The sequence below is a fragment of the Bubalus kerabau genome, chromosome 14, assembly GCF_029407905.1.
Source record: "Bubalus kerabau isolate K-KA32 ecotype Philippines breed swamp buffalo chromosome 14, PCC_UOA_SB_1v2, whole genome shotgun sequence".
Lineage (NCBI taxonomy): Eukaryota > Metazoa > Chordata > Mammalia > Artiodactyla > Bovidae > Bubalus > Bubalus kerabau.
The window spans coordinates 62,909,201-62,923,803 of record NC_073637.1 but is presented as its reverse complement, the minus strand read 5'-3'; the positions used below and the strand labels follow the sequence as shown (position 1 = coordinate 62,923,803).

The 14,603-nt window shown below is 36.8% G+C and overlaps 1 protein-coding gene across 6 annotated transcripts in view; it reads left to right on the top strand.

Annotated features, from left to right (window-relative positions):
- Nucleotides 1-14,603, top strand: part of RIMS2 (regulating synaptic membrane exocytosis 2) — a 611,677-nt gene that overhangs the window by 296,178 nt on the left and 300,896 nt on the right. For 3 of the 6 annotated variants that reach the window (XM_055546480.1, XM_055546481.1, XM_055546482.1), the window contains one exon: nucleotides 13,624-13,832. In XM_055546480.1, the coding sequence (XP_055402455.1) occupies nucleotides 13,624-13,832 (209 nt within the window). Of the gene's footprint in view, nucleotides 1-13,433; nucleotides 13,502-13,623; nucleotides 13,833-14,603 lie in introns of all 6 variants that reach the window. The other 3 variants (XM_055546472.1, XM_055546475.1, XM_055546474.1) reach the window with 1 other exon arrangement.

Genomic DNA, 14,603 nt, shown 5'->3' with positions numbered 1-14,603 from the left:
AGTTATGTCTGCTATGTTAAAATGACATATGCATGTAGAACTAGAAAGAAATAAGGGTAAATTAAAAGTTTGGGGGAATAGTTTGTAAAAAAAAAATATAATGTAGAATTTTAATAATAATAATGGATTAAAATCTGATTCAAATATTTGCAAATATATAAAATAATAATGCTTTTTAGGTATGCTTAGTAAATTGTTGTTTTTGTTGTTGTTCATTCGCTGAGGTCATGTCTGACTCTTTGTGACCCCATGATCTCCTTGCTGTCCAAGGGACTCTTCATATGAAATATGCTTCAATATGAAAAAAATGTATTTCATGCCTGTTGTGTGCCTGTTGCTGTGCTCAGTGCTGTGTGTAAGATAATACAGTAGGACTCTGCTCAAGAGATAAGCATGTAAGCAAATGAGGAATATTGTATGATATATATGAAATAATTAAATATGAGATATTGATATAATTTAGAGAAGGAAGAGATAATTCTAACTTGACTTATTAGGAAGGACTTTACAAAGGAGTTGCTATGTGCATTGAGTTTTGAAAGTTGAATAGAATTTTCCAGCAGAACAAAGAAGGTATTGGTTGGGGACAGGTGGTCATTCTACACATTCGACTTCACCCATTATGTCAGTAAAAACAGTTTTTATGGAGCACTTACTATTTGCTAGACATTACTTGTGGAGAAGGCAATGGCACCCCACTCCAGTACTTTTGCCTAGAAACTCCCATGGATGGAGGAGCCTGGTGGGCTGCAGTCCATGGGATCGCTAGAGTCGGACACGACTGAGCGACTTCACTTTCACTTTTCACTTTCATGCATTGGAGAAGAAAATGGCAACCCACTCCAGTGTTCTTGCCTGGAGAATCCCAGGGACGGGGGAGCCTGGTGGGCTGCCGTCTATGGGGTCGCACAGAGTCGGACACGACTGAAGTGACTTAGCAGCAGCAGCAGCAGACATTACTTGACACTGGAGGGGGGAAAAGATGAAAAAAGCCATTTCCTTACCTTAAGAAATTCATAAGACTTTGAAGAGCTAGTGTGGTTGATGGATTTATTAATTATCCTTTTTTTTTTTTTTTTTTTTAAATAGAGAAGCAATGTGGTATAGTGGAACAGTGAGTTGAAAATACACACACCCATTTCTTTTCCAGGCTTTTCCAGTGATCCCATTGTAATCATAGAAAGGTTATTTGATTTTCTGGTCTTTTATTTCCTCTTAAAAATAAAGAAAATAGACTCAGTGTTTTAAAAACTATGCCAAATAGAGCACCAGATTTGTGTGGTAGTGTTTCCGGAACTGCTAAAGAGGATCAGAGGGCACTTGCACATGGGTGAGCATCTGGGATCTCTGAGTTTGTTTCGACCAGATTATGCTCTTAGTCACTTTTGTATTTGGCAGTTCTGTTAGAAAGAGACTCTACTGCATAAAGAAGTGTGAAAATGGTGACCTGATATTTCAGTTCATCAGCTAATTTATTCAACTAATTTTTATGCTCCAGGCACTTCTACATATGCCAGAGGCTACAACAGTTAAACAAAAAAATAGGCAGATTACCTGAGGTTGAAAATAGTAAGAGGCCAGATCATGTAGGGCTTTGTATATCATTTCAAGAACCTTGGCTTTCATTCTAACTGAGCTGAAAAGCCAAATGACTTGATCTGATTTACCTTTTGAGGATTACTCTTGATGCTGTATTGGAAACAGAGTTGAGAAGAGCAAAGATGAATTTAAGGAGACCAGTTAGGTGGTTACGGAGAAGGCAATAGCACCCCACTCCAGTACTCTTGCCTGGAAAATCCCATGGACAGAGGAGCCTGGTAGGCTGTAGTCCATGGGGTCGCGAAGAGTTGGATACGACTGAGTGACTTTGCTTTCACTTTTCACTTTCATGCATTGGAGAAGGAAGTGGCAACCCACTCCAGTGTTCTTGCCTGGAGAATCCCAGGGACGGGGGAGCCTGGTGGGCTGCTGTCTATGGGGTCGCACAGAGTCAGACACGACTTAGCAGTAGCAGTAGGTGGTTAATCCAATTGCTAATGAGAGGTGATGGCTGTTCATACCAATGTGGTAGTAGTGGAAGTGAAGAGAGGTAGTCAGATTTTGGATGTATTTTGGAAGTACAGCCACCAGAGTTTTCTGGCAGTTTAGAGGTGGGTGTGACAGTAAGAAAGGAGTAAGTTACGATTACTTCAGAGATCTTTGCCTAAGTAAGTTGAAGGAAAGAGTTGCCATTAATTAACATAAGGAAATTACAGCAGACAGTTTTGGGGGGATGGGCAGGGAGGATCAGCTGTCCAGTTTCATACATATTAAACTTGATTTTCCTATTATGTATCTAATGGAGATGGTGATAACCTAGTATATATTCTAATCTGGAATTAGATTTGGGGTACATTGATTTGGAGATCATCAGTGTATGTATGATGGGCTTTCCTGGTGGCTCAGCTGGTAAAGAATCCACCTACAATGCAGACCAAACCGGGTTCAATCCCTGGGTCGGGTCATAATGCTTTCTTTTGGTAGCTATATTGCTCTCCTTTCCTTCTCATTTAACACATTAAATGAGATTTGCATTAATAAGATGCAAGTTAAAATTATTCTAATTTAAAATTTACTCTATCAGAAACTTGGTGGCTTTCAAGTTCATATTTACCACTTTACAATTTCTGTTGTTCAGGGGTCTCAGCATGGCTTCACTAAGTATTTTTCTTAGGGTCTCAAGCTCCAATCAGGTTGCTGGCTGGGCTGTGTTCCTAGAGGCTTGATGAAGGGAGAATCTAACTTCAGATTCAATGAGATTCATTGGCAAAATTAATTTCTTTGTGACTGGATGCCACTTGAAGTTCCCAGATGGTGCCCATGGTTACTAAAGGTTGCCTGCTATTCCTTGCCATGTGGGTTTTTCATCATGACTGCTTACTTCACTGAATAGGCAAAGGGAGTCTTAGAGCAAGTTGACTCTTTAGGCAGATATTTTACTGATATCATAAGAGTGAAATACCACCACTTAGCCATTCCACCACCTTGATGAGGAGCAAGTCACAGATCCTGTACAAAGACATGAGGTGGGGATTATGGGCACCACCTTAGACTCAGTTCTCCACACTCACCCAATAGTTGTCTCTGAGGTAACTCCATGCAGCATGAAAACCATTGCCTTCAATAATATCCTCTATGTATAACTTTTTTTTTTAACTTGGGCTATTGTTGTTCAGTCGCTCAGTCATTGTCTGACTCTTTGTGACCCCATGGACTGTGGCACACCAGGCTTCCCTGTGCTTCACCATCTCCCAGAGCTTGCTCAAACTCATGTCCATTGAGTTGGTGATGCCATCCAACCATTTCATCCTCTGTCGTCCCCTTCTCCTCCTGCCTTCAATCTTGCCCAGCATCAGGGTCTTTTCTAATGAGTTGGTTCTTCACATCAGGAGGCCAAAATTTTCAAGCTTCAGCTTCAGCATCAGTCCTAATGAATGTTCAGGATTGATTTCCTTTAGGCTTGATCTTGCAGTCCAAGGGACTCTCGAGAGTCTTCTCCAACACCACAGTTCAAAAGCATCCGTTCTTCGACGTCAGCCTTTATGGTCCAACTCTCAAACCCATACGCAACTACTGGAAAAACCATAGCTTTGACTGGATGGACCTTTGTTAGCAAAGTATGTCTCTTACTTTTAATACGCTGTCTAGTTTTGTCAAAGCTTTTCTTCCAAGGAGCAAGTGTCGTTTTAATTTCGTGGCTGCAGTCACCATCTTCAGTGATTTTGGAGCCCGAGAAAGTGAAGTCCTTCATTGTTTCCATTGTTTCCCATCTATTTGCCATGAAGTGATGGGACCAGATGCCATTATCTTCGTTTTTTGAATGTTGAGTTTTAAGCCAGCTTTTTCACTCTCCCATTTCACCTTCTTCAAGAGGCTCTTTAGTTCCTCTTCACTTTCTGCCATAAGGGTGATGTTATCTGCATATCTGAGGTTATTGATATTTCTCCTGGCAACCTTGATTCCAGCTTGTGCTTCATCCAGCCCAGCAAAATTTAATATGATGTATTCTGCATATGAGTTAAATAAACAGGGTGAAAATATACGGCCTTGTAATATATATAGCCTTGTAATAACTTGGGCTATTAGTCTCCCTTAATAAGGACAATTTTGCTTGACTTGAAGGACTTCAGTCTTACCAATTTTAATGGCTATCTTGGGGAAAATGACCCTCCAGGATGGTTTCAGCATTATGGATCAAAATATAGTTCTTGTAACACTTGTCCTGTGAGAAAAGTTAGTGTTCCAATTAAGTCTGCAGAAGCTGTGTGTTAACATAATTCTTGTAAAGAAGTATATTGTCATTACTATAGGGAAAATTCTGCACTCAAAACATCTATTTAATTAAATTTGATCCAGAGTTTTCTAAGCTTATTTGACTAAAGGACCTGTATATCACTCAAGCCTATTAACATTTACAGAAGCAGTGTTTCTTGTTGGAAAATGCCAACACAGATAGCCTGACAAGCTGAGGAAGAAAGTAAAATAACAAGAAGAAAAATGAGAGGAAAAATAAAAGGGCCATAGATAAATTTCCCTTTCTATTTAGAATGAAAGTTATGGTTATTTTACTTTCATAATGATAAAGATGGTTATGATATCATCAACACTGGGATGACTCTATAATTTGCCAAGCATTTTCACAGTCATTATCTTACTTAAGCCTCTCAACAATCTGTAAGATGTCACAATTAATCTCTTTTTATACAAATGAGTAAATGAGGCCTAATGTATTGTGTGACTTGCCCAAGTCATTAAATTAATAAGGAGTGGAGCCAATAGTTTAATGTAGGTTTTGTGGCTCCAGCTATAAAACTCTTTCTGTTACAACATGCTGTGATTTTATAAACATGATTAAGTTAAAATGAAGATGTTGAAGATTACCTTTGTATAGTATGTGATTTAATTGAAAACATTTATTAACTTAAGCAAATGAAAAACTGTGACATAAAACAGTTTATAAGCTCTTGTATTCATTTAATGACTGTAGGAAAAATATTACAAATAGGACATCTGAACTGTTTTCCTCTGTGCATCAAACACACACACAACACAAACATGTACTATTGGGTTAGTTTATGTTTTGCAGTAGAGATATTTGAAGGAGAAAATCTTAGCATAGCAATATGAATCTTTTGATTCGTTTTCATCAGGTTTTATATTTAAACATATTTCGGTTCAGTTCAGTCGCTCAGTCGTGTCCGACTCTTTGCGACCCCATGAATTGCAGCACGCCAGGCCTCCCTGTCCATCACCAACTCCCAGAGTTCACCCAAACTCATGTCCATGGAGTTGGTGATGCCATCCAGCCATCTCATCCTCTGTCATCCCCTTCTCCTCCTGCCCCCAATCCCTCCCAGCATCAGAGTCATTTGAGTCAACTCTTTGCATGAGGTGGCCAAAGTATTGGAATTTCAGCTTTAGCATCAATCCTTCCAAAGAACCCTCTTATACTGTTGGTGGGAATGCAAACTAGTACAGCCACTATGGAGAACAGTGTGAAGATTCTTTAAAAAACTGGAAATAGAACTGCCTTATGATCCAGCAATCCCACTGCTGGGCATACACACCGAGGAAACCAGAATTGAAAGAGACACGTGTACCCCAATGCTCATCGCAGCACTGTTTATAATAGCCAGGACATGGAAGCAACCTAGATGTCCATCAGCAGATGAATGGATAAGAAAGCTATGGTACATATACACAATGGAGTATTACTCAGCCATTGAAAAGAATACATTTCAATCAGTTCTAATGAGGTGGATGAAACTGGAGCTGATTATACAGAGTGAAGTAAGCCAGAAAGAAAAACACCAATACAGTTTACTAACACATATATATGGAATTTAGAAAGATGATAACGATAACCCTGTATGCGAGACAGCAAAGAGACACAGATGTATAGAACAGTCTTTTGGACTCTGTGGGAGAGGGGTGGGGGGATGATTTGGTTTCTCCCGGCAGTCTTGATTCCAGCTTGTGCTTCTTCCAGCCCAGCGTTTCTCATGATCTACTCTGAATCATTGACTATTGAGAGTTCAGTAAGACTTAGTTCTCTTTTTAAATTTTTATTTATTTTTTTGTTGCACTGGGTCTTTGTTGCTACCCGTGGTCTTTCTCTAGTTAAGGCCGCTGGGGGGGTACTGTAATTGTTGTGTGTGGGCTGCTCATCGCGTGGCTTCGCTCGTTGCGGAGCGCTGGCTCTAGGGGGCGTGGCCTTCAGTAGTTGCAGCTCGTGGGCTCTGAAGTGCAGGCCCGGTAGTCGTGGCACCTGTGCCTTGTGGCTCTGGGGCGTGTGTAATCTTCCTGGATCGAGCCCGTGTTCCCTGCATTGGCGGGTGAATTCTTATCTGCTGTACCACCGGGAAAGTCCTAGTGCTCTTTTAATGTAACTTTCTAAAGCCCTGATTCCTCTTCTAAATCATGCTGACATGTGGTACTCCAGCTTTTCTTTAAATTCTGCCAGTGATGGAATTATCAATACCTATGAAGGCAGCAACACATTATTTTTAACTTTTAATTTTGAAATAATTATAGATATGCAGAAAGTTGCAAAGGCAGTGCATAGAGATCCCATGTGCCCTTTACCTAGTTTTCCCCAAAGGTTACATTTTATATAATGATACTGTGCATAGAATATCAAAAGCAGGAAAGTGACATTGGAACAATGTGTTTGTATAGGTTTGTGACATCTTATCACATACATGGATTCATGTAAGCACTACTGTTATAAAGATACAGAGCTACTATACCATCAGAGAGATCTTCCTTATGCTGCCCCTTTACAGTAACACCTTCCTCCCTCCCCCTCCTAGCCCTACCCTGTGCTGACCACTAGTTCATTCTCCAGTTTTATTATTTATATTATATAAATGAAATCATGTGATATGTGATTGTTTTTCACTCAGCATATTGCTCTTGAGGTGCATCTGTGTTGTATGTATCAATAGTTTTTTCCTCTTTATTACTGAGTAAAATTCCATGGTATAGTTATACCACAATTATTTTTTAAAATATAAATTTATTTATTTTAACTGGAGGCTAATTACTTCACAATACTGTAGTGGTTCCACCATACATTGACATGGCCATTTGCCTATTAAAGGACATTTTGCTTGTTTCCACTTTTTCACTATTACAAATAGAGATATTCTTTTTCATGAAATTTCTCTTCATATAAAGCACTTTGCCTTTTGCCTTTGAGTACTATATGATTTTAGCTGTAAGTTTTTGGTTGATGTCCTTTATTTATTTGAGCAAGTTCTCCTCATTTCTTGTTTTCTGTTTTTCTTATTCTGATTTTTTTTTCCTTCATCAATTAATAGGATCACGATTTTTTTTTTAAACTTATATGACAGCTCACACTGATTTTTAATATTCACCTGGCCTTGCATGCCAGCAATAAGTCCCATTTGGTCAGAGTGTTTAAATATTTTTATATATTGCTGAATTACATTTGCTAATATTCTACTAAGGATTTATCTATATTCATGAGGGGATTGGTCTGCATTTTTCTTGTTTGCCTTTTTTTTTTTTTTCTGTTTTGTCTGTTTTTATTTTCTTTTTCTTGCTATCTATAGGTTATTTGAACTTTTTTAAAAATTGCATTTTAATTCATCTGTAGTGTTTTTCATTGTATTTCTTTGCAAAGAATTTTATTTAGTTGTTGCTGTAGGTACTATGCGGCTTCCGTGGTGGCTCAACTGGTAAAGAATCTGCATATTACGTATGTGTAACTTATATCCTGCTGCTGTTGACATTTTACTAGTCAGAGAGAAAAGTGGAAGCCTTACATACTTTAATTTCTTTTACCTTTCCCTTCTTATAATGTAATTATCTTACCTATTTCTTCTATGTGTGTTGAAACGCATATCAGATGATGTATACTTCTTGTTTCAAACATCAACATAATTTGGAAAACTAAAGAGGAGGGTAGCCTATTGTATTTACCCATAGTTTTACTTACCGTGTTCTTTATTCCTTCTTGATATTGTCAGGTTCCTTCTTTTTGTTTTGTTTTAGTTTCCACAGCTTCCTTTAGCCATTCTTTTAGGGTAAGTTTGCTGGTGACACATTCTCTTCATTTTCTTTTGTCTGAGGATGTCTTTATTTCTCATTCATTTCTGAAAGATATTTTCACCATGTTTTGTGTTCAGAGTTGACAGTTCTTTTATTTCAACAATTGAAAAACGCTGTGGCATTTCTTTCCGGCCTTCAAGGTTTCTGATGAGAAAATTTATCACTGTCTTTGGAATTGTTTTTCCCTTTTATATAAGGTGTTGTTTCTTTCTTGCTGGTTTCCAAAAAAAAAAAAAAAAAAACCAAAACAGTTTGTTTTTAATTTCTAGTTTGTTTATGATGTATCTCTGCACAAATTTCTTTGCATATTTCTTGTTTGGAGGCTTATGGAGTTTCTTGAATTAGTAGGTTTACATGTTTTGCAAATTTGGGAAATTTTCATTCATTGTTTCTTTTTTTTTTTTTTTAATTTTATTTTATTTTTAAACTTTACATAACTGTATTAGTTTTGCCAAATATCAAAATGAATCCACCACAGGTATACATGTGTTCCCCATCCTGAACCCTCTTCCCTCCTCCCTCCCCATTCCATCCCTCTGGGTCGTCCCAGTGCACCAGCCCCAAGCATCCACTATCGTGCATCGAACTTGGACTGGCAACTCATTTCATACATGATATTTTACATGTTTCAATGCCATTCTCCCAAATCTTCCCACCCTCTCCCTCTCCCACAGAGTCCATAAGACTGTTCTATACATCAGTGTCTCTTTTGCTGTCTCGTACACAGGGTTATTGTTACCATCTTTCTAAATTCCATATATATGCGTTAGTATACTGTATTTGTGTTTTTCTTTCTGGCTTACTTCACTCTGTATAACAGGCTCCAGTTTCATCCACCTCATTAGAACTGATTCAAATGTATTCTTTTTAATGGCTGAATAATACTCCATTGTGTATATGTACCACAGCTTTCTTATCCATTCATCTGCTGATGGACATCTAGGTTGCTTCCATGTCCTGGCTATTATAAACAGTGCTGCGATGAACATTGGGGTACTCGTGTCTCTTTCCCTTCTGGTTTCCTCAGTGTGTATGCCCAGCAGTGGGATTGCTGGATCATAAGGCAGGTCTATTTCCAGTTTTTTAAGGAATCTCCATACTGTTCTCCATAGTGGCTGTACTAGTTTGCATTCCCACCAACAGTGTAAGAGGGTTCCCTTTTCTCCACACCCTCTCCAGCATTTATTGCTTATAGACTTTTGGATCGCAGCCATTCTGACTGGCGTGAAATGGTACCTCATTGTGGTTTTGATTTGCATTTCTCTGATAATGAGTGATGTTGAACATCTTTTCATGTGTTTGTTAGCCATCTGTATGTCTTCTTTGGAGAAATGTCTATTTAGTTCTTTGGCCCATTTTTTGATTGGGTCATTTATTTTTCTGGAGTTGAGCTGTAGGAGTTGCTTGTATATTTTTGAGATTAGTTGTTTGTCAGTTGCTTCATTTGCTATTATCTTCTCCCATTCTGAAGGCTGTCTTTTCACCTTGCTAATAGTTTCCTTTGATGTGCAGAAGCTTTTAAGGTTAATTAGGTCCCATTTGTTTATTTTTGCTTTTATTTCCAATATTCTGGGAGGTGGGTCATAGAGGATCCTGCTGTGATGTATGTCGGAGAGTGTTTTGCCTATGTTCTCCTCTAGGAGTTTTATAGTTTCTGGTCTTACGTTTAGATCTTTAATCCATTTTGAGTTTATTTTTGTGTATGGTGTTAGAAAGTGTTCTAGTTTCATTCTTTTACAAGTGGTTGACCAGAGTTCCCAGCACCACTTGTTAAAGAGATTGTCTTTAATCCATTGTATATTCTTGCCTCCTTTGTCAAAGATAAGGTGTCCATATGTGCGTGGATTTATCTCTGGGCTTTCTATTTTGTTCCATTGATCTATATTTCTGTCTTTGTGCCAGTACCATACTGTCTTGATAACTGTGGCTTTGTAGTATACTTTCCAACTCCATCTTTCTCCTCCCATGGAACTATGATGGCATGAATCATTCATTATTTTAATTATGTGATTATAAACCCTGAAGTCCCTGTAGCTCTGTTTATTTTATTTTTTACTCTACTATTTTCTCTCTGTTTTTCAGATTGTGTAATTTCTGTTCTATTTTCAAGTTCATTGTTGTTCCTCTGTCCTTTCCATTCTGCTGTTGAATCCATCCGTTTGATTTTTAAATTTCAGTCATTTTTTAAAACATTCTAAAATTTCCACTTGGTCCTCTTGTCTTCCATGTCTTGTTCTAGAGCTAGAAAGTTAAACAGTACATTTTTGTACTGCTACTAAAGGAAGGACATTTTATTATCTTAGTTCTGCCCTTTGAAGCTAAATAAAATAAGAATAGTAAGTGATAAGTATTATTATCTAAATATTAGCAGTCCTGAGGATTATTTTCTATATGTTTTGCACTGATAACCTTATTTAATTCTTAAAGTAACACTAATATTTACTCATGTAAGAAATGTTTACTGATGGCTTGCCATTTGTGACAATTTTGGGTTTTTTGTAGTCACATATTTTCAGTTTAGCTTCAAATGGTTACATGGCTGATTTCTTGGAAAAACTGTTTCTGCAGTTTCGGTAGTCTGTAGGCACAGGGGAAGAAGTGAGACTGCAAGCTGAATTCTCACATCTTCACATAAACCGGTCAAAAATGATTATTTATGATGTCCATCTTTATTCCAATTCAGAGATTTATCAGTGCTTTATTGTGGAACAATAATGTATTTTGAAAGAGTTACAAGTTTTCTGAGATTCAGATATGCTCAGGGTTTTGGGTAGCTGTAAACTCTTTGTCTATTTGTGCCATGAAAAGGATTGGGAAGCACTTCTCTAGTTTACAGGTTGAAGAATGGGTTCTTTTTCTGTACCAGTTGAACTTTGGGCATGTTAGAAAGTACAGCTTTATCATTCTTTACAAATAAACTTCTCAAAAAAAATTGTCTCCTGTTGTTCTCTAACAGTGAGATCATAATCACCTGGTGGACTGTTAAAACAAAGGCTACAGAATTTCTTATTAAAACACCTACAGAATTTCTGATTAAATCTAGGTGGTACCCAAGAATTTGCATTTTTAACAAGTCCCTGGGCAATGTTGATTATGTTATTTTAAGGATTTTGTGAACCAGTCATCTACACAGAATTTTTCTACTTCATCTTTCTTTGATTCTTCAGTTACTTCAGTTTGGTTTCAATTTCATCCTTCTATCCAGAGTGCTTTTTCTTTTTTTTTTTTCCAGAGTGCTTTTTCTAACATCCTTCCTGGTATTAATGTTGCCAAATCAAATGCATAATTTTCAGTTCCTTATCTTACCTGACATGTAGAAATCATTTTATTGCTGTTTTCTCCTCCTGTTTAAGAAACTCAGTTTTTATTTGGTCTGGAGACCTCTGTCTCTGCCTCCCTCCTCTTTTCTATCTTTGCATGGTCTTTCTCAGTCTCTCTCATTCCTTTATCTCGAATCAAACTCCATTAGAATTCATTCTGGGTCCTCTTCATATCTTATTTTACCCTCTCTTCCTAAATGATCTAGTTATTCCTAGATCAAATGATCTAATAATTCCCAATTTATGTCTCCAGCTCAGATTTTCCCTTTAAGCTTTATTATAATTTAACTGAGTTCCTGAATGACTTATAGGTGTTTGGAATAATACCTAAGATGCATATTTTATCATTTTAATGTGTTTGAATCTTACAGATTCCATTAAATAAAATAACTGTTTTCTCTCCCTTCACTAAAAAGTGCTTCTCCTTCTCATAAATGGTCTTTACTTCCATGTAGTTATTAATGTCAGAAACCTGAGGGTTATCCTTGATGCTTGTCTTGCTTAACACTCTCATTTATACCCCTAAAGCATCTCTCAGTTTCCTCTTTACTTACCATGTCTGGTACCATCACCTGTGTTCAAGTCATAATCACCGGTTGTGAGTTATTACAACTGTCTTTTAACTCATGGTGTCTTCCAACCCAATCACTCTTTAGTACTTAGATTCATCTTTTTAAAATGTAAATCAGATCATGTCACCATCTCGCTTAAAATCCGTCAGTTACTGAAATTCATAATCTTTAATGTGGTGTGAAGAAGGGCTCTCTAAGCTGATTTGTGTTGCCTCTGCAGTCTCAGCACCACAGTCTCCCTCATTCTTTTTGGTTCAGACACACTGGTGTTCCATCGGTGTTTTGTGCAGTGCCATCTTGTTACTTTTTCCTGGAATGCTTTCCTCCGCTTTCCATCTGCCTGTATCTTTATCTGTCCTTTATAGGTCACATATTTCTGTTCTCAAACATCACTTCTTTAGAGGTGTTTGCTGACCCCAAAATCTAAATTAACTGTTATTATACTCTTTCAGTGTTTTGCACATCCTATATGACACTGATGATTTATTTATGTTTATCTCCATTCTGCTGAATGTCTCATTGTTTTACCCCTTACCTTAAGGTTTAGCACAATGCACAGCAATATGAAGGTGTTTAGTAAATATTTTTAAATAAATGAAAATATGAATAGAGCTTAACAAGATGTGCACATATAGATGAAAAAATTCTTTTCCAAAGGTAAGACAAATAAGGAGCACATAAGTTTGAGAAATGGATATTTATTGTGAGTTGCCAATTACATAAATTATCTGAAAAATTATTTGAGTATAAAATTTATTTTTAGGAGAATGTGATTTCTAAAAAAAAAACTTGAAAAATTGCTTCAAAATAATATCAAGTAATTCATGATATTTAAGGGAAGTTTATATTTACTAACAGAAGTTGAGTGAACCTCTTTTGTCATTTTCATATAGATTTAATCTTTTGTGTAACCAATTCTTTTTTTTAATCAAAATTTTTAGGAGGTTTCAGCATTAAAGAATATCATACTATATTCCAGAAACATTTAATTACTTAATTTTTTATTATAGTGGTCATTAGCAATCCACTGTTTAATTTTTAAAATGCATCTTAATCTTTGGAGGACAAACTCATGTCTGTAGGCCAGCATCAAAAAAATAGCATGAGTAACAGACATTGCTGAACGTCTTTTTCTTTTTTTCAGAATATATAATTTTTTTCCTTTATATTCCTGTTTATTAGTAGCTGTTTCTCTTCTTTCAGCAGTTTTGTTCTGTAGGATTTGTCTAGAGTACATAAGTATTCTGCATTCTATAAGTTTACTCACTTGAAATCTTAGCTTTCTCTTGGTATATATAGTGAGTGCTTACAGATAAAGTAGTTGAAACTAGAGGGGATCACACAGTTTAAAATGTTGATTATGTCTTTGTCTGCCCTTTCTTTCGCCGTCTCCTTTACTTCCCTCTTTTGTCTGTCTGACTCACAGGAGACGTGGATCACAACTGGTTGGACCATACGTCTTGGCATAGCAGTGAGGCATCCCCAATGTCTTTGGTGAGACATGTGGGGCCTTACTATCTAATTTCTGTATCATTTCACTTTTCCTTTTGGATTTACACCTTTGCATGTTTTCTTTTTGTATCTTTTTTTTTTTTTTTTTTATCCCACACCTGTAGGGGACAGTCAAAAGGGAAAAAGAAAAACTAGTGAGCAGGCAGTTTTGTCGGACTCTAACACCAGGTCTGAGAGACAAAAGAAAATGATGTACTTTGGAGGCCACTCTTTGGAAGAGGATTTGGAATGGTCTGAGCCTCAGATTAAGGACTCTGGGGTAGATACGTGTAGTAGCACAACCCTTAATGAGGAGCATAGCCATAGTGATAAGGTACTGAGATCGTGGAGCCTGCCTTTTAACCTGCTCATTTGGTCTTCGTTTGCTCTCTGTCACTCATTCAAACAGAACATAATAAAAGGACAGGGCATTTCAGGGGTCAATATAGCATTTCTTAAGGTGCAGAAAAGAAAAACAAAACCAAAACAAACCGATCAACCAAAATACTTCTTGCTTGCTTTGCTGTTTTTGTTGTTTGACGGCATACCAAAAAATAAGTAAATGAAAATAAAAATTAGGAACAATGGAATGTTTTGTTTATGGTCGCTTGAAAGAACTTGGTAATGTTATTATAAACCACAAATATAAAGAATTTATTTTTGGATTGGCTTATTTGACTGCTTGCATATATTTTCCTTGGGATGAAAATTAAATTATTAACAGTTGGAATCCCAGGTAAAAGGGAGATAATTGGGTCTGTTTGCACAGAAAAGTTGTTTTTCTTTTTTCCCTTTCACTGTCATTTTGCTCTTTTGTTTTATTGTCATAGCATTTTAATGTAGTGTCAATTAGTATTAGAGCCATTGCCATCTGCTTTGGTATTTATTGTTTGCTTTTAGTATAGTGAAACTTTTGAAATCTTTTTATCATATAGATGTGATTTACTGGAACTTGTCTTTTGCCTGCTAAATTTTGCATGAAGATGTGCATGTTAACTTTTAGATAACTGTGGAACTGTGATTACACAAATCATTTACTTTGTTATTTGACATATAACATATAGTGGAATTGTGTCATGATTTAGAAAAGGCTTGAGAAAAACTA